Source organism: Opisthocomus hoazin, chromosome 1, assembly GCF_030867145.1.
Source record: "Opisthocomus hoazin isolate bOpiHoa1 chromosome 1, bOpiHoa1.hap1, whole genome shotgun sequence".
Taxonomy (NCBI): Eukaryota; Metazoa; Chordata; class Aves; order Opisthocomiformes; family Opisthocomidae; genus Opisthocomus; species Opisthocomus hoazin.
Window position 1 is genome coordinate 71,336,463 of NC_134414.1, and position 18,579 is coordinate 71,355,041.

Here is an 18,579-nt window from a genome sequence, read left to right on the forward strand (position 1 = left end):
TGTTAACTCTATGCTAACTCAGTTTTAACAGAATATGCCATTTGGAGCAGAATTTGGTCCCATAGGTGCAAGTCGTATCAGGGACTAAAATATTAATTTCAGGAAGTTTAAGGTTGTCTTGGAAACAATTAACCATTACTTTACATTAGGTGCTTTGTGATTTCAAAACATTGCATAAATTTTGCTCAACATTACTATTTCTTAAATAATTGTAAACTTATCTTTTGGTTCTACTAAGATGTGTCTGATTTTTTTACAAATACATACATTTGTATACAAGGTGGAAGGGGAAAATTTATTGTCTACAGCAAGGGAAAATATCTATGTCTTCAGAAGCCCAGAGTAGAAAAGGAGAAGACCCTTTGCAGTGTCTTTCAACAGCAAGAGGTTGTTGCAACAATCATTCCACAAAATTGCATCACCGGTGGAAGTCAATGTTTTTTGCAAAATTTGTTTCCTTGGTATTTGTACTTCACTAGATGGGACCTTCTCAGGTAGATGATTTTCCTATCTCCATGCCTGTAAATTAAGCTTGAAATTAATGGATCTCTCAGGTGAGAGAGAATTTTTGTAGAAATTTGTTGTTTGCTTTCACAGGATCTTATGGAGATCTGGCTAAGAAGCTTTCTTAGCTGATACTAATCTTCATCTTACGAGGTGTGGAACAAGCAGATTGTTTCATGTGTTGCTCAACCTTTTGGTGGCAATGGTGGTGGCTACCATGTGGCCATTAGCTGCAGAAAGCCACTAAGGTGGCTGGTGTACTGTCACAGGTGAGAATTTCAGCAGTGCTCACAGTTTCATACTGAAGATGCAGTTTTCCTGTGTCTGTATTTCCCTGAGAGAAAGAGGCTTTGTAAAATGATTGTGGCTGTATGCTGGTGTTTGTCACGTGTAAGGCAGTGGTGGCTGTTTCTTGGATGGCGGCTGCGTCTGGGACTGCCGGACACAGGTGAGAGCACCTGTGGTGGGACAGAGGCCAGGGCTTCGGCAGATTCTGGGAAGTCATGGCTCTTTGATACTGTAAAGCAATGGCTGCTGTTGTGGCCCCAGAGACTGAGAACAGTTTTACTTGTTTCTTGTGTCCATCTGTAGCCTGCTTGTAGTGATGCTAGGTTTTGTCAGGCCAGATGTTCAGTGGTGTGTGTGCTCTGACAGGCAAGGTGGCAGCTGCACAGGTACAGCAGAGGTGGAGCTCGCTGATTTTGCCAGACCTTCAAAATATATTGGGGGTTTTTTTTTGTACACATGAAGAAACTGAGTAACATGTGAACCCAATTCCTTCACACAGATGCGTACACTTTAAAAACACTTCTGTCAGTGAAACCTAAATGCTGAGAGAGAGTGCAGATGGCCCTTTGTAAGATTGGAGGTGGAATTCACCTTTCTCACTTACTCTGATGGTTTCTGTGTCTTACAGCAGGGGATTTGCAGCTGTTTGAGAGTAAACTGCATCAGCCTTTTTTTGGGGGTGCTGGTGGGCAGAGTGGTGTCTCCTGGGGCCCTCCCTGGGCAGGGCCTGGCAGTGACGGAGTGCTCCCTGCCTCCCTCCCTCCCCACAGCGTGGCCAGGTCGGCTGCCTCTCTGCCCCTTCCCCTGGGGCCTTTCCTGCCGTCTTGGGAGCCCTGTGTTAAATGTTCAGCCAGGTGTTGGCTTTTGTTTTGTGCTTAAAACCAGAGCCCAACAGACGGGGACATCCGGAAGGCTCTGAGATGGCTGCCACCAGGCCAGGCAGCAGGGCCTCAGGTGGGCAGCCCGGGACAGCCATGGAGAGGGGCTGCTGTCTTCCTCCCTGCGTGCAGCCCCTGGGGGCTGATGCCAAGGTGGGTTTACCCTGTTACATGTCCTCCTTTTGGTCAGTGCCTTAGTGTGTTACTTGTTCTCTAAAGTGCTTTGACCCCTGTGGGTTTTTCCCCTTCTGTTTTTTTTGTGGTTTTTTTTTTTCTTTTTGAAGAGCTCCTGTCATCTAGAATTATTTTCTTCTATTGCAAGTAAAAGAGAGAGATAGCATTGGGGAGTTTAATGTCTTTACAAATAGCAAAGATTTTATCAGCTTCAGGATTCTTCCCAGGGACATACATTTTTTTTCTCCCCCTATTAAGTATGTCTAACCTCTTCAGTGTATAACTGTCTGCTTGCTGGCTCTTCACTTCCTTCACCAGTCAGTACTGAGTTGAATTTGCTTAGCAAATCCCATTGTGAATAAATCAGGGAAAAGTAGGAACTGTAGGTATTTCCCTTTCTTTGAACTGAAGAGCTTGTGAAGCTCACTAGTGTAAGTGGCCCCTCTGCCTTCCTCTTTGGGGTGTATCTGAGGTACACTAAGACTGTGTACCTCACAAGGCATCAAGACAAAACTACGTATTTGTCAGAGTATTCCCAAATATTTAATATTTGGCAAATCAGATGTTATGTTAATCTTTACAATGCTTAGAAATGCCTAGACTTTCAGAGTGAAGATGTCAATTAGGAGGTTGATGTTAAAGTGAGAGATTAAAAGGGGAAAAAAATGCTCAGTTTCATCTTGAAACCAAAATACTTACTAACAGATGGAACTGAGTTTTGTTTTGGTTTTTTACCCACAAGGTTTCCAGCTAGCATCACATTTGAGGAAAATCCTTTCCCATCTGTCTAGTTACTTATCTGTGCAGATGTATAAACAAAGCACTGAAGGATTTATAAATAATATTTCACTTAGATAAGTGTAGAACATTACAGTGGAAACACTAAGAATAAGCAGATTTCTGTACCATTAAGAATGAAACTGGTATGCAATTTCTTCCTTATTCTGGTGTCTACCTTGTAAAAAATCGGTTTAAATGTTGGAGAGAGTGCAATAAAAAGCCAAAGATAGCATCTGAGAAGTAGAAGGATTACTTACATTGATTAAATTAAGAGAAAGATAGAAACTAATATTTCATGCCATGGAACCACAGGCTGCAGAGGCAGTGTATGTTCTATATATTGGATTACCTGAAGCAAGTAGCATCACAGTTATGACACTGGTAAAATTCACATGCCATCTTTAAATCCAGTTCTGAGTATTTTTTAGACACATTCTGTGTTAATGTGTTACGGTATGAGTTTTAAATACCTTGAGAGTTAAAATCAATTTCATAATACTTGTTCATTTTTTAAGATAACCTGTTTATACGCTTACTAGTCATGCATTCAAAAAATTTCCAGCAATGAGAGTTTCAGGCTTTTATATAAAATAATTTTGTCCTTAAAGTATTTCAGGCTGCTAACCCAATAAACTTCAGTTTGTCATACCAGCTATTCGAGTGCGTATTTTCTTCTGTTTCTGTACTCCTGTGTTTTTCTGTGTGATGGAGTAGCTAATTATCTCTTAAAAAAAAAACAAAACAAAACCACAACACCCCACCCCACAACATAAAATGTGCTTTTGTCACAGAATTGGCAATATTGGTATTGGTTTCATTAACTTGAAAGTAAAACTAGTGATGGGAGAGTGTTGCAGGAAGTGTTAATTTTAATGGACACCTTACCATAAAGTACAAATCTGGACTTTCTGGACCATTGATCCAGTTTGCTGAAAAATAGTTAGAAATGAATTTTTTTTAACAATTTAAATTTCCCAGAATTATTTGTTGAACAGCTTTATTTAGCCTTCTGCTACCATCAGCAACTTTCCGCTGATTCAAAGAGTAATTTAGAATGTAATTGTTGCCTGGTATTATATCTGCTAGCGTTGAAGTATGGAGAACTTTAAACTGATCAGCAGCATACAATTTAAAATAATAAGGGGAGGAAAAATTACTTAGTTGAGCATTGATTGGATTGCAGGGGTATCTGTTAGGTAATACAAGTTTTCTAGCATGGATTGCGTCATGATACCTTGCCCCTTCCATGTCCATTATCTAGTCTTCTTACCTCTGTGCGCACACATGAAGAGAACTCTCTTTTTCTAGAGTTCATCCTGTTTCAGCTCCTTGAGCAAATGCAGAAGACTTCTGAGTGCGATACGGTGTTTTTTCTGCCATTGACCCAAAGAGAAGATAGAGAATATAATTGTAACCTCTGTGTACTTTCAATAAATCTGATTCAATCAGCTTTGTCAGCTAGGCGTAACACTGTTGTAGAGAAACGGTATTTTTATTGCTGGTTGGTCGCGAGTGAAACATTAGTTTCACAAGTACCCAAAATTTGGATGTTTTCTAAACCAGCTAATTTTGGTACTAAATTTACAGATTTGCAACAAAGCAACTTTTAAGAATAATTACTGGTATAGAAATCTAAGCAACTTGCAAAGAAAAATTCTACAGTTTTTATAGGGCCACTAGGTCAGTGTAACTTTTAGGTTTGGGACATAGCAAGCCTTTCTTTTCACAGTATCTGCAAGTCTTTTAACTGTGACACTATAGAATAAGTGAAATCATGCAGCTGATTATTTTGTATTTGTTCCCTGTTAGCAGTCCAATGTTAGCTCCTTACAAGGACAAACCTTTGCTTTTGTCTAGTGCTAAGGCTTCATTATATGGTCTATTTTTATAGAGTATATGGGAGGGAAGATGTATGTTGTAATACAGATGACTTAACGTGATTTACTCAGGTTTTATATTTTTTCTTTGTTTTTGCTCAAGGTGTTGACATATACAAGTGAAATCATGGGTGTTCTTTGATGATTGGTTTTTTAACTCTATTTCAAAGGTACAGTGAGTCAAGAGAGGATGGTGTGGGGGGGTGTGTGTGTATGGTGTGGGTGTGTGTGTCTGCAAACAAAATCTCTTGGTCTTGTCTCCATAAAGTGTTTTTATGGCATATCAAGATTATTTGGAGGTGTAGTCCTTTGATAGGACTTTCTTGTAGGACTTCACACTTTTCATTTGGAAGGATTTATGTTAAGTGCAAATACATTTTGGCATAGCTTCCATACTTTCCAGTTACTATTTTTGTAAATGTAAGATATTACCCTGCAGATAAACCCACTATCTGCTTAATAAGCTTCTGTCAGTGTCCTCACAAAAGCATCTGTAAGTCTTGTTTCCAGAAGTTTGCAGCTGAAGTCAGTTTTCTTTTTTCTACAACGTTACATCCGAACTGTAAAAAAAAAAACCAACCCCACAACAACAAAAAAAACCCACAAACCCCAACATTCTTGACTCTGAATATTGTCCATAATACATCTCCTTAAGAGTTATGAGCTTTCATTTTATTCAAAACAATAGCACATTTAAGTCACTTGTGGTAGAACTTGCCGTGTAATGTCCTTACTTCTTCTGTGTGCTGGAACTTGTCAAACTGGTGTGCATGTGACTTAACCTACTGTTAGAAGGAAAGTCCAGTGCCATTTCTACCTCACGGTGCCCCACCAACTAGAGGCGGTGACTCTGCTGAAGTGAAATGTTCCAGCTGCTGCCGGATAGCCTCTTGCATAAGCACATAATCAACTTACATTAAGAAACAAACTAAGTAATTACCTCTCACAATTGGAATACTTGCTCCAATTGAATTCAACTTACAGTGTATAATTGACCCCTTAGGAGCCATGTGTACTAGGAAAAAATAATAACATGGTAACTGATAGACTCATGATCTTTCTCTGCACAAGACTTAGAGCAGCTATCCACTGCCAGGGGCATGGTTGTTGGATATGGTAACTGATACTGCTGCTCTGCCAAGGCCTCGGATGCAGTCATATACTAAAAAGTAAGTAAGTGTGAAAATATTTTCTGCTTTCTTTGATTTTAGTTATAGCTGCTTATAAATAAGACAAAATGATGGGTTTCCTTATTTTTGTACTATGCCTCCTAAGACAATTCAGGTCAGGATCTGTGCCTGGTATTACCATCTGCATTGGTTAAACCTAGTTGTATTTTATTTCCAAGGAGTTGTCCAATAGCGTGCCTCCTAAAACCAGGAAAGAGTAATTGTTTCTAGAAGGCAAGAGTAAATGACTTGCTCCTCCTGAAATAACCTCTGTTATTTATGGGTGAAATCCCCTTATATTTAGGGAGGGGGGGAAAAAAAGGAAAGTATTAGGAAGTAGACAGAAATAACTCCAGTAAGACATTGTACTACTGACCAGGGCACTGCCAATTAATAGTTATCTCATTTGTAGAATACGCCTTGGGCTATCACCCAATGCTTTATTTTGGGCACTATAATTTTGGTGTCTTGCCCCATCTTCTCTGCTTGCAAAACAGCTGCTCCTGCCTGTAGGTTTAGGTGTCCTGAAGTGTGCAGCATGTAGTCAAAACTGTTTGGAAACATGCAGATTTTGCAAAACTGATAATGCTCTTCTGCAGGAACCAAATGTACCTCATTCATTGTGAGTGTTAGTTTGTGATATAGCTGAGGCAGGATTTGTAGAATCCTCTGTTATTTTACAGCATTTTTAGTGAAACAAAAAAAGGGTCTACAACAATTTCTGACTTGAATTGGGTTTTGCCTTTGGCTTTCGATGTTCTCAAAGGCTTATGGTAAAAAATTACATGATAGAATAAATGTCTTGAATGCTCATGCTTCTGTTTACAAATAACAGTTGTTACTGAAATTGGCCTGGTAGTCAGTAAACTCATGTTAGCTGGCTTTAGACATAGCATAAAATTACCTGGTTTAAAATCAATGAACTGTAGGCATTTGTCTGGCAGTTCAAGCAACCAATTAAACTTACCAGTGGAAGCTGTTTGGTCCAAACCTCTGCTCAGACTGTGAACAGTTTTACAGTTTGATTCAACTTTGGTGTCGAGTCATATTGCTCAGTAAATCTAATTATTTGAGAATATTTGTGAGTAAGGAAGTGTGAATCAAAGTACAGAATTGCTATGGTTGCGTGTTGTCCAAATAAGCAATATTTGGAATGTATGTTATAGTATAATAAGGGTATTCACTTTAGACTTCATTTATTTCGTGGACACAAGGATGTAAAACAATAGCATAAGACAGTTCAGAATTACTCATTGCTTTTCCGAACCCAAGTTTGCAGTAACTGAGGATTTGCGGTTTTGTTGTTTTCTTCCTTTGGTTCTGGCAATTGCTAGTCAAACAGGAAGACACAGATGGGGGGGCACCCTGTTTTCTGGGAACAGATGAGTTGTATTGAGCATAAAAGCTAAATATTTAAAAAGAAAATCTGTCCCAACTGTTTTCAAAAAGATAATGTGAAGAAAGAAACAATCTATTGAAAATATTTTCTTCGCTGTTGTAATAATTCAATTTCTTAAGTATTTGTGTACATTTTAAATACAGCAAAATGTTGGAAAGGGAAAAAATATTCAATGTTTTCACCGTTTGAGGATTACCTAGCTGTTTCAGTTTGTCTGTTCTTTAGCCTGTCATACAAAGCAGTTTAAAGTACATAATCCTGATGATTCTGGTTTAAAGGTTTTTTTTTTTTGATACTTGTTCAGCTGAAGTAACACCTCTCAGGCATTCTCCTTTTATTTAAAGATAAATTGTTTTTTTCTAAGTTCTTGGAGGGCCCATGGGGCCTGCGATGTCCTCAAGTACGTACATGCTGTTTCAAGTTTGCACAATAAAGGTGTTTCCTGCCGGTGTGTACTTTGTACTGGGAGATTAGTTATGGTGGGAGTTCCCAATATGTGGGATATGGGAGACTGTCAGCCCTCTGTAAGCTCCTCTTGGCTAGTGATAGTTTCCTTTGTGGTTGCCTGAGAAGAAAATGCGTTGTGTGGGGTTTGTTTTTTGGTGTGGGGTTTTTTTTTTGTGTATTGTTGATAAAGGGAAGGGATGGCAGCTCAGCCTTTGAAGTCTGAGAAACATTCTTTGGGAAGTAGTTCACCAGCTTGTTAAAGATGTTAGTTAATGCTGTGGGGTATGGGATTTTTTTTTTTCAGATTGCTAGAGCCCTGAGAGAGAGTTTTATGGCAAAAAGAAACCATCCTTTCACAAGCTGGTTTTAGGGAGTGATATATTGTAACTACTCACCTCCATCTGTCCCTGCATCAAAGAAATCACAGCAGTAAATCGCAGCCTGGAAGTAGATGCCTTCTCCTGTGTTTTTTTGGGTGCTTTTCCTGCTGAATAGAAACCCACAGCATCAAAAGGTTGTTTAACCATTTCTGTATCACTGAATGGCAGACCTCTGGAGATAGAGATTACACTTATCGTCTCATCCCAGGCAAAGCCACATAACCTCCTTTTGCCTTTATTATGAAAATCATTGAAGCTCAGGATATATTAATCTCAATGTACAGTACAGGTCTAGACTTGATAGAAATACTTTTCTTTAGAAATATCTTTGCTTTCTTGCATGAAGGACACAGAACAATTTTGATATATGGAAGTGGAATATGGACATTTCTTCTTCCACGGATAAATAAAAGGAAGAACATGGAGCATTGGAAGCTTTCAAAATCATGTTCCTCATGTTTTATAATTGCGTTGTTTAGGACCTTGCTTGCTGAGTGGTAGATAAATACTGAAGTGTGTGATTTACATTTTAAACTGGGAGGTAGCTGCAGTCTTTACTAAAATAGTCATGTGTACCTTCTCTGATTTTGAGCAAGAGATATAGTTATTGGCACTGTACTGAGTATACTGGAACTTGACTTCAGATGTGTTGGGCATACTGTGTTGACCTTACTATGAGTTCCCTGGCTATCATTAATCCTTTTATTAGTAGTATTTTAGAAGTATGGAATGTCTAGTCAGAATGGCTAGTCATTGTGGATCAATTTCTAGTACCTTAAAGGTCACTGAATGTGTGTTGGAAGAAAGAATATTTTAGTGCTCCTCACCTTTGTTTCAGGAGAAGTTCCCATCTGTGAGTTACTAATGATGTTTTGGTTTAAACTTCACCCAGTCTTCACTGAACTGTTTAAGGTGGTAAAAACCAAATGTCTGTCCTTGATTTCCAGTATCTTGTCTTGTTCAGTGATTAGTTAGGTATTGAAGTTTCTCTGAATTTAGCTGCCAAAAAGTTTAGTTACAGAACTTCCTTTTCAGTTTTGACTACTAAGCTATTTTGATTTCTAAAATTTGCTATCTAATTACTTGTATGGTATGTGTTCTAGACTTTTTAGATGTTTTTTGAATAGCATCTGGCACTAGCCTGTAGGTAACTTATTTTCATTTATTTTGTTTTGTGACTGATTTTTTGAAATGTTGTCTACATTTTTCTCAGACTATATGATGACAGAAATAGCTGTAATGTAAAACAATTTTTTATGAGTATCTAACTTTTTAAATACAGCTAATAGTAGCAAATACCATTAGAGTTTACTTTTTATAAATATTTGACTGGTTACTGTAGAAGAGTTCGTGAAATAAATCTTTTGATGTTTGTAAAAGTAGTAAGTTGTGAAATATTTGTTGTACGTTATATTGTTCAATTGCAAATCCTTAAAGCTCTTCTTTGAGAGCAAAAGTAAATATTAAAAAGCTCAGTACATCAAAGGAATTGACAAGTAATATTTAATGTTTGTGGAATTCATGTTTCTCAAGTGCAGTGAAACCAAAAGAGATTCTAAAAATCTGGAGGTTATTGGTGCCGTAAAGCTCTTCATGTGTCATGAGTAGGTGTACTAATGTTCCTGACATGAACACCCAAAGGTGATGAATGTCCTTCATGCCATTTTATAAGTTCAAAACTCTCATTTTTCAACAGTATAGATTTTCTCTGCAGTCACGTTTATAATCCTGATGCCTGCTACTTTTGGGAAATTGAAAAGATCTTCACTATTATGCACAGGGATTGAGTGGGGTATTTCATCAGCAACACCTGTATAATAGTAGGTAAAACTGTAAAATACAATTTGAACTTGTACTTGAATTGGCACATCACATTTTCTCTAAAATACTTCAACACATGGCATCGCTTTGCAGTGTTGAAAGAAGCAATAGATTAATATTTTTATATTCCTGTAGTGTGCCAGAGTTGTACTGGAGTACAGTAATAACAGCCAAGTTATTTCTGAACTATAAATACAAGATTTATTCAAGGTGAAGTATAGGTATGCTGGGATTATGATGTGACTTTTTAAATAGCTCTGAAGACCCATTACATGTAAAAAAGTGAGGTATATAATTTGTGGCTTTCACTGCAGGGAATCTGGCAAAATATAATTACCCGTAGTAGAAATTTGGCTATTATTATTGTTGTTTTGACTAATGCTAGGGCTTCCAGGCTGTTGATAAACTTAACCAGTAAGGCAGGGAAAGCTTGTCCTTGGTACCTTACATGTTCAGTTCTGTGGGTTGTTATGCAGGCAAATACAGTCTGGCTCTAGTCAGGGGGAGTAAGTTGGGGACTGGAGTAAATGAGCAGGGTCTTCATTTGAAAATTTGTAAGAACATGACACCTAACGATTTTGCCAAGGACTTAGGTTTCTCCTTATAGGTGTGGAAGACTAACAGGCAGTAACTATAGTTGTACTGCTTTCTGCAGCACCCATGTGATTGATCTGTGATTTTTGTTGGGATATTTGCTTCTGATGAGGTTGTAGCCCGAGCTCAAGCATGTGTGGTAGCATAGCTACAGACATACACTGGGAAGCTTTTTCTTAGTATTGTGTAGCAAAGAAAACAGCTGTTAAACAGTAACTCACTGTTCATTAAGAAACAGTAGTTCAGTATCAGCTAAGTATAAATAGATTAATGTGTAAATATATATAGATAGTTATAAATGAGTTTATAATAAATATTTTTGTGACTTTCAAGTACAAATATGTAACATAAGGACTGAAGCCTTGGGTTATTACCCAATTACATTAATTGGTTCATGTAACAATGTTTGGATGTTCTTTGGCCAGTGTCTTGGTGGCCTGCAAGACCAACATTTTATGAATTGTTAAATTCATATTGTTAAACAAAGTAATCCCACCTTCTCTTTTGATGAATTACTGTAAATGGAAGTATTTCCTGGCAACTAAGTGAAAAACCCTTGCATTCTGAAGTATCTGTACAGTGCTCACTTTTGAGAGGTACTTTTTAAAGAATCTTTACAGATACTCTGAATTTGACTGGCAGTGCATGCAAATCTTAGTGGCATTCAGTTGCCTTGCAAGAAATAAAATTGCTCTTATTTTGCAGCTTTTGTTAGCACCTAAATAAGCTGTAAATTTTCTCCACAAACCTTCATTTCAGCTGTTGGTCTGGAGCTACTTAGATATAAACTTGATTTATAATTAATTCAGGTGCTAAGGCTGCCAAATATCATGTGTCTTATGTGACACTTTCCCTTCTAGCTTCTCTTATCGCTGCTGTTTGCAGTGTAGTTTGTTTCTCATTTGCCTTTCTAATTGCAAGTGAGACACTCTTGAAAGGATTTCCATGTAGCAGCTGTTCTTGACTGGGGCTGGGGAGACATGCAAGGAGGCATGCTGTCTCCCTGTCCCACTGGCAGCAAGGAGAAAAATGTGTTAGAACCAGTACAGTGGGAGGAAGGGAAAGAAATGAAGCAACAGCATTTTTCCAGCACTCCAGTAACTTGCATATTTCACAGATCTACCTTTTCACCATCATCCCAGCGATTACTTGAAATTTGTTGAAGATTGCATGTGTGAAAGGAATAGGAGACTTATCTGTATCAGTTTTATTATTACTAATTTTCATGTAAATAAACGGGGAAACTAAACAAGATTCTCTGTCTTGAAGAGAGAGCACAAGCATCACAAATAGCTATATCTAATGGGCCAGTATGTCAGCAATATTTGGGGCTTAAATTTTCCATTTTCAAAAAATCTTAATCTTGCTTGAATAACTTGGGTTAGTTTTTACATATTTGAAACAAAGAATTACTGTAACTCTTTTTAGGAGGAACACAGATTACTGGCCTTGTCATCCATGAAGTCAAATGATGCAGCCACTCGAGTATAGAGTACGTGGAATTCAGTGAAAGGTGATGCTGTAGACTGGAAATCAGAAAGGAGAATTGGACTCCGACAAAGTGCTATATTTGAATGTCTCTGTGCAAAATGATGTGACATTACTGGAATATAGCTGTATTAGGATAGCTTCAGAAACCTTTTATTCTAAGTACAGTGATCAAGGAGGCATGAACTGGAAGGCTGAGATAAATTTGTGAAGTACACATGCAGAAATGTTAAATATTTTACAGAAACTAAAATATTTGCTGTTGTGTCAGAATATTTGTTCTAACTGCTGTGAATTACAGAACTTTATATGATTCCATCATTGTATTTCTGCTCTTCCTCTTTCCAGCTTCAAGCAATTCCACAAAACTTTATGTAGCCTATTGCTATAAAAACATTTCCCCTTCTGCATGCACAAGGCAGGAGATGGAAAGAAGGATCAAAAACCAGGATCCACCAAATGGTATAGGTATGGCTTGGTCAGGAATTTTACTTGTGGACCTAGCACCATTTTCTGTAGCTGAGATACACCTGGCTTTGCTTCTAATTACACCTGTTACTTGAGATTCATAAATAAAATAACCTATTCGAAGTCAAAGAATGTTTTACTTCTCTTTCTTCTCCCTCTGCAGATCCTTATGTGCAACACTGTGTGATTTGTAGGTAATTGTATTGGGAGAGTTTTTTTCAAATGTTATTTCTGATGAAAATCACCATGCAAGGATTTAAAATGCATCTGCTGAAAAGAAATGCAGTAGTAAATACTCTGTAGCAACAGTATAAGCCAACATATCCCATGACAGTGACATCTCCCATAAGAAATGTGTTAGTCACAGGAGTTTGAGAAAGTTGTTTTGGGTTTTTTTGTAGTTGCCTCTGAAGTGTTGCATTTTGGTATTCCATTAAATTAGTGGTTTAATGGCATATGCCCATATGGCTTATAGGTGCATGAAATAATTCACTTTGTTTACAGTACCTAGTACTGAGGAAGTCCTTTTTTGGGTTGTAAAACCCGATAGGGAATTTCTGATAATTATATGTTTGAATTTTTGTGTGCCATTCTCTATTCATGTAAAAATCATCTTAACAGTTTTTAAAGGTTATATTTACTCTTCATTCTGAGCTTGGCTCATTCATATGGAGGGCTGATATAATGCTGTGAACAAAAACATAACTTTTCAGTGTTCTATATAGGTCTTAGTGAGTTTGCCTAACATTTAAAATGTTACTAAGATCCCCTAAGTGGACAAGAATTTCACCCTTTATCTCCACAAAGAAATGTGTGTAAATCAATGAGATTTTTTGCAAAGTGGACTATTTCAATTCTTAATCTTTCTTACTGGCTATCAATTACAGGAAATATAGATTACTTTTTTATTTCTTTAGAGGGACTCTGATTTTTTTATGATTTATAGAGCAAATCTAACTTTAAAAGGACAGTGGATGTGATCGCATTTGGAAAGGTTAGGTAAAAATTTGCACGCTGCGCCATTGTTTGCATAGGGAGATGGTTGCACATTTACCTGCAGAATGGTGCGGAGTCAAGTGTAAGAACAGGCACTCGGTACATTTAACAAATGAAGACAAAGATGAGATTATACGGTCTCATGGTCTGGAAAACAGTGTACAATAAAGATGGCTTGCTTAAGATATTAGAAAGGAAAATTAGTTCCTTTTTTCACTTTGGTGAATTACACCTTCCTGAGATACTGAAGTTGTTTCTTTCCACTGAATGAAAAACTAGAAACTAAGGGCTTTTCTTCGTGCAGAGCTGTTCTAATGTATCTAATTAGATATGAGCAAAATATTCTACACGCGAACATTTTTTTCACACTGTGCACCATTAGTCCTTCACACAGATTGAGTGATAATAGCTTGTCAGTATCTGTTATCCTAAAACTCCAAAGTGATTGAGTAGCTGTGTGTTCAGTGTGCAATTTTAGCAATGGTGCTAATTGCTTTGAGATCAAACAGTAGTGTTTTGTTGAAACACCAGGCTGTTGCCAGAGCCTACCTCTACAAGTGCAAAGTATGCGTGAAAGAATTTGAGTTACAGCCTGGGTGAACAAGGCTGTAGCTGATGCTGAGAATTCATTGCTGTCAAATCTGTGGTTAGAGTGTACTGTCCATTTATGACTTTGAGAAAGCATTTAGCAAAAAAGTAGGAGAGAATATTGTTCAACAAAGTGTACTTAGAGTATGGCCAGTGCAAACTTTAATTGAGTTTTCAGCTCTACTTAATGCATATTAATTTATTTTAGTAGTGTTTGTGTGTACATTATTTGAAGAGAGAATGCAATTTTGAACTGAAGATTGTTGCTACTAATTATGCCCAAATTACTAGTTCAGGTGGAGAGTTGGGAAATGTCATTCAGTGTTTCCATTGATTTCCAAGCCATAAGTCAAATCTCTTTTACTAAAAATACTTAGAAAGACTTGGAATCTTCCAAGGTCATTTACTTTTTCAGGAGCTACTGCTAGCATCTTCTTATCATCCTTTTGCTGTCACCTGTTGAATACTAGTCCCTTGTCTTTACAGATAATGTATTTTTATTTAAATTCAGATTAAAATTAGCAGAGTAGCATGAGGGTGAATCTTAAGCTCAGTTTCTGATTTTTTTTTAATCAGAAAAATAAGCTGCATTAATATTTGAACTTACACATACAGCAAGGTATAATCCTGTTAACTGGCTCTATTTAGTGTTACATAAAGATGTCTTAGTCTTTTGCTGGTCTTTGCTTTCTGTATTGCTGACCCTGCTTGAAAGAGTAAAAGCTAAGCAGTGCTTCATCACTGATGTGCCAGTGAAACGAGTTCTCAGTACATTGAGCTTTATACTATAAATAGAAACAGGTAATGCTAAGGTTTATTTATGGTTTCTTGGACATATCCTTAATGGGCTTAAGTAATAGAACTTAAAAAAAAAAGTTAATATAGTTCGTAGTTACGGCAGCAGCATCAGATTGCTTTTTTCAGTTACTCTGGTGTCATTCTATAAATGACCTCTCATGTGCAATACATGAAAGTTAAGAGAATTGTTGGATCCAGCGTGTTTGGCTTTGTAAGTTAGCATTACCAGACATTCAGTTGGTGTGTTTTGACTTAAGTGGCATGTGTCCTGACTTACAGTGCTGTTTTCCTAAAAGCATCTTTTTCTGCATCATGCAAGTGAATTTCCTTGTAGCCATACTGAATAATGTGTGCTACTTTTTGCCTTGTACTTCTATGTCACTAAAAAACAGCCTTACTGTTCCCTACTAGATCTTTACACATAGACTGTGAATGTTTGGGGATTTGGAAGTTGTTCAGTTAGTCCTTTTTAACTAGTTCTAGTATAAATGTCTGGGACAGCAGAAACTGCTTTTCTTTAAACCTCTTATTTCACTTTACATTTTACTTCATAATTACTGAGCTATTCTGTGGTTAATAGTCTGAGTTCAATAGGCTTTGTTTCTATTGTTCTTTGTTTCCCCCACCAAGAAAGTCATGCACATCACATAGATAATTGTTTTATAAGGTTAACTACTCCAGGTTTTCAGAGTATTGCAAGATTTCATATGTATATTTCAACAGTAATTAATGCTGGAAGTTTGTTCTTTGCCTATGTGTTATACTTAAGGCAGTGGAATAGTGATACAGAGCAATGAAGGAAATGTTATATTTTTTTAACTTTGAGAATGAAATTTTATTTTAGACTTATTAGCCTTGTCTGTACTAGTAAATGGGCCTGAACTGTTGACAGCAAGACTTGCTAGAAAAGAACGTACTATATCTAGATGATTGAACTCCTTTATTGTCAAGAACTGCACAGCTACATCTAGCTGCTTTGGGGAATGATGCTTTGACTATGTTAACCACCAGACTTCTCCTGATATTTGTTTGGTGTTAGCTTGCTAAATAGCAGTCTGGCAGGTCACCCTTAGACACAGATGATCAAGCACCAGTGCCCAGGAGCACTTTCAGGACACATTTAGTACACTAAATAGATGTAGCTTTTAAAGATGCAGAAAAGAAGCTTCCCTCTAATATACTTAATGGAAGTATATGTAAATGCATCATTACAATGTAAAGCATAGGTTTTGAGTTTAAATTTATTACATATTTAAATATTTTGATTACTCCAGACTTGACCTAGTGATGGTGTTTAAAGTGATGCCTGGGCTTCTCTACGTAGGACAAAGTATTAGGAATGTATTCTGTACTGGAGAAATATTTTTTCATATGGTAGAAGGGAATTAGTAAAACTATGGACTTAATGATGAGCAGTTTGTAATCCAAGTCCCTAAAAAAGAAATTAAAAGACAATGATAATTTTGGTTTTATGTAAATACTTTTGTACAGTGATTTGTACATTACAGTTAATTGAAAGCATAGAAGAGCTAATTTTGGATAAGCTGTGAGCGTGGTGGAGTTTCTTGATGTGAATATATGAATGTTTTACTTTGACTCATCTACTTTTTTCTGCTTGCAGACACAGTTTTCATTAAAGAGCAAGGGATTGGAGTGGACAAGTTGAGGTCTTTCCCTAGCAATCTAAGTGTCCTGAAGCTTGTGTCTGGGGAAATCGTTATTACTAGTATTTCAGAGAATAGAGTTTCACTTTGCTGCAAATAAAATACCAAGTTATGGCTGACTAGTCCTAAAATGAGTTGTACTTGTCATATATATATAGACATTATAATTACCACTGGTTTTTTCAGTGGTAAAATGAGTAGCAACCACGTAAACACTTATTAAATATCTACTTTGAGAAAATCTTAAGCCATTCTTCTTTTTTCAGTCATAAAACTAAAAAGTCAGAACAGTAATTTTCATGGATTCCCTTTCATTGCCCAAAGGGAAAGTACTGTGCAGTTAAGGCAGAGTTTTAACAATTGATTGTTTTATGTCTTTTAGTGGTCTTGAGATTATACAAAAAAATGTGAGGGGTCTCACTGATGGCTATGTACGTGTTGATAATCACACACATGATTAGTTAATTCAGTGTGTGACTTGTCTTACTGCAGAAATACTGAGTGAACTGACATATGATCACTGTTTTTCCCCAATAGTGTGCTGGAGAGGAGAATTGGGTGGACAGTCGGACTATTTATGTCGGGCATCGTGAACCACCTCCTGGCACTGAAGCATACATTCCACAGAGATTTCCAGATAACCGAATAGTCTCATCAAAGGTAGTAGTGTTTTCTTTCATTTACATAAATCAGCCTAAGGTATTCTTTGTGTGTTCATTTATTTCCTTCAAGATTTTTCCCATGCTTCCTGTATATTTTTCCTTTATGATGACCAGCAAAGGTGTAATGAAGATATCTGAAGTTTCTACCACAAGAAATAACTGCCAAATTGTCTGTAACATGAACAGGAATAGAATGACTAATCCATTGTTTACTGTAGTACATGGTGAAGTCTTAGAGTGATACTGTGGTTTTGCACAAAGGAGTAAGAAAGCAATTTTCATTTGAGGCAACCCTGGAGTAAAGAAAATCTTCCCAAGGAAAGATCATATCCTTTGTAATCTAAAGCTGTAGCTTAACGTACTAGAAATAGTGTGATCAATATAAGTGCTCAACAGATGAAGCTACCTCCACAATAACAATGCCATTCCCTTCAAAAGCTCATATTGGCAAAACCCCATAGAAATAATATTCTTTGTTATACACTTACAAGTGAATTATTCTTAAACTCTTAGTATAGTGATACATCTGTGCCCTTGAGAAACCTTCCAGTTATTCCTCAGTTTAACTAGTAAACCCTTCTGTAAGCTTCAGCAGCTTTCTGTGAGCAGTTGAGTTGCTGATACTCTCCACCTGTTTAGACTGGCTGGCTTGCTTTAGCCAAAGGTTTGTACTGCAATGGCATGGAAAACTGAACATTTGCAGCTTATTGTTTGGCTAATGCCCCAAGAACTTCAGGTTTTTAATGTGCTTAGATTTTAATCTTCATGAGCACACACCCTCAACTTATTATGAAATAATGAATTCAGAAGAATAGCTTCTTTATCAGGACAATTCTTTTTGAACAGTGGCTCAGATCCACAGACTCATTTTAAGAACCTTAGTGGCATTGTGATCTCAAGGAGCTGAATACTTACCTTTGTGGATCTGAACGCTTGCCAGCCATTAATATAATAGCAAAGCTGTAATAAAACCCACATTTTTTTTCAAACTGTGTCTCATTTGTTATGTGAAATTTTGAATTTTACTGTCTTCCTTTCCTCCTATTTTTACTGTCTTCTTTCTGTACTTCATTCAAAGGCGGTATAATAACAAACAGCGTAGTATCTAGGCATCCTTAGGTAAAATGTTCGAAAGGTAACACAGTAAATAATCTAGATGGAATACCGTCAAACTAGTACAGTGGGAAATCCTGTGCTCTACACATTAATTTGTATTGCTTCTTGGATTATTGAAGAGTAAATACATTTTATGCAAATGTTTGTACTCGTGTGACACTGTTCTTATTTTTTCATGTTGTACATCTCATCTGGGACACAAGTAAATAAGGCCATTGAAGTTAACTGCGGATACTTTTTTAAATAAAAACATCCTGCTCAACTCTGCAAGATGTTTGACATATTTTTGTGATGGTGAAATTAGTGGAAGTTTTAAGTTGCTGTGCTTTGCAGAGTGAGATTTTTAAGTATAACTTAAACCTGGATTGAGCTAAGGAGCCCTGCTAGCAATTCGTAAATATGTATGACTTCAACTAGTTCAGGAAAGAGACTTCACTAGGTTTTTATCTGGATATAAAGCATGTTCAGTTAAATGTTTTAAATGGTGA

General features: G+C 37.0%; 1 protein-coding gene across 5 annotated transcripts in view; it reads left to right on the top strand.

Moving 5' to 3' along the window:
• Window positions 1–18,579, top strand: part of ATP11A (ATPase phospholipid transporting 11A) — a 138,781-nt gene that overhangs the window by 50,759 nt on the left and 69,443 nt on the right. For all 5 annotated transcript variants that reach the window (XM_075424899.1, XM_075424908.1, XM_075424918.1 and 2 more), the window contains exon 2: window positions 16,851–16,973. In XM_075424899.1, the coding sequence (XP_075281014.1) occupies window positions 16,851–16,973 (123 nt within the window). The remainder of the gene's footprint in view (window positions 1–16,850; window positions 16,974–18,579) is intronic.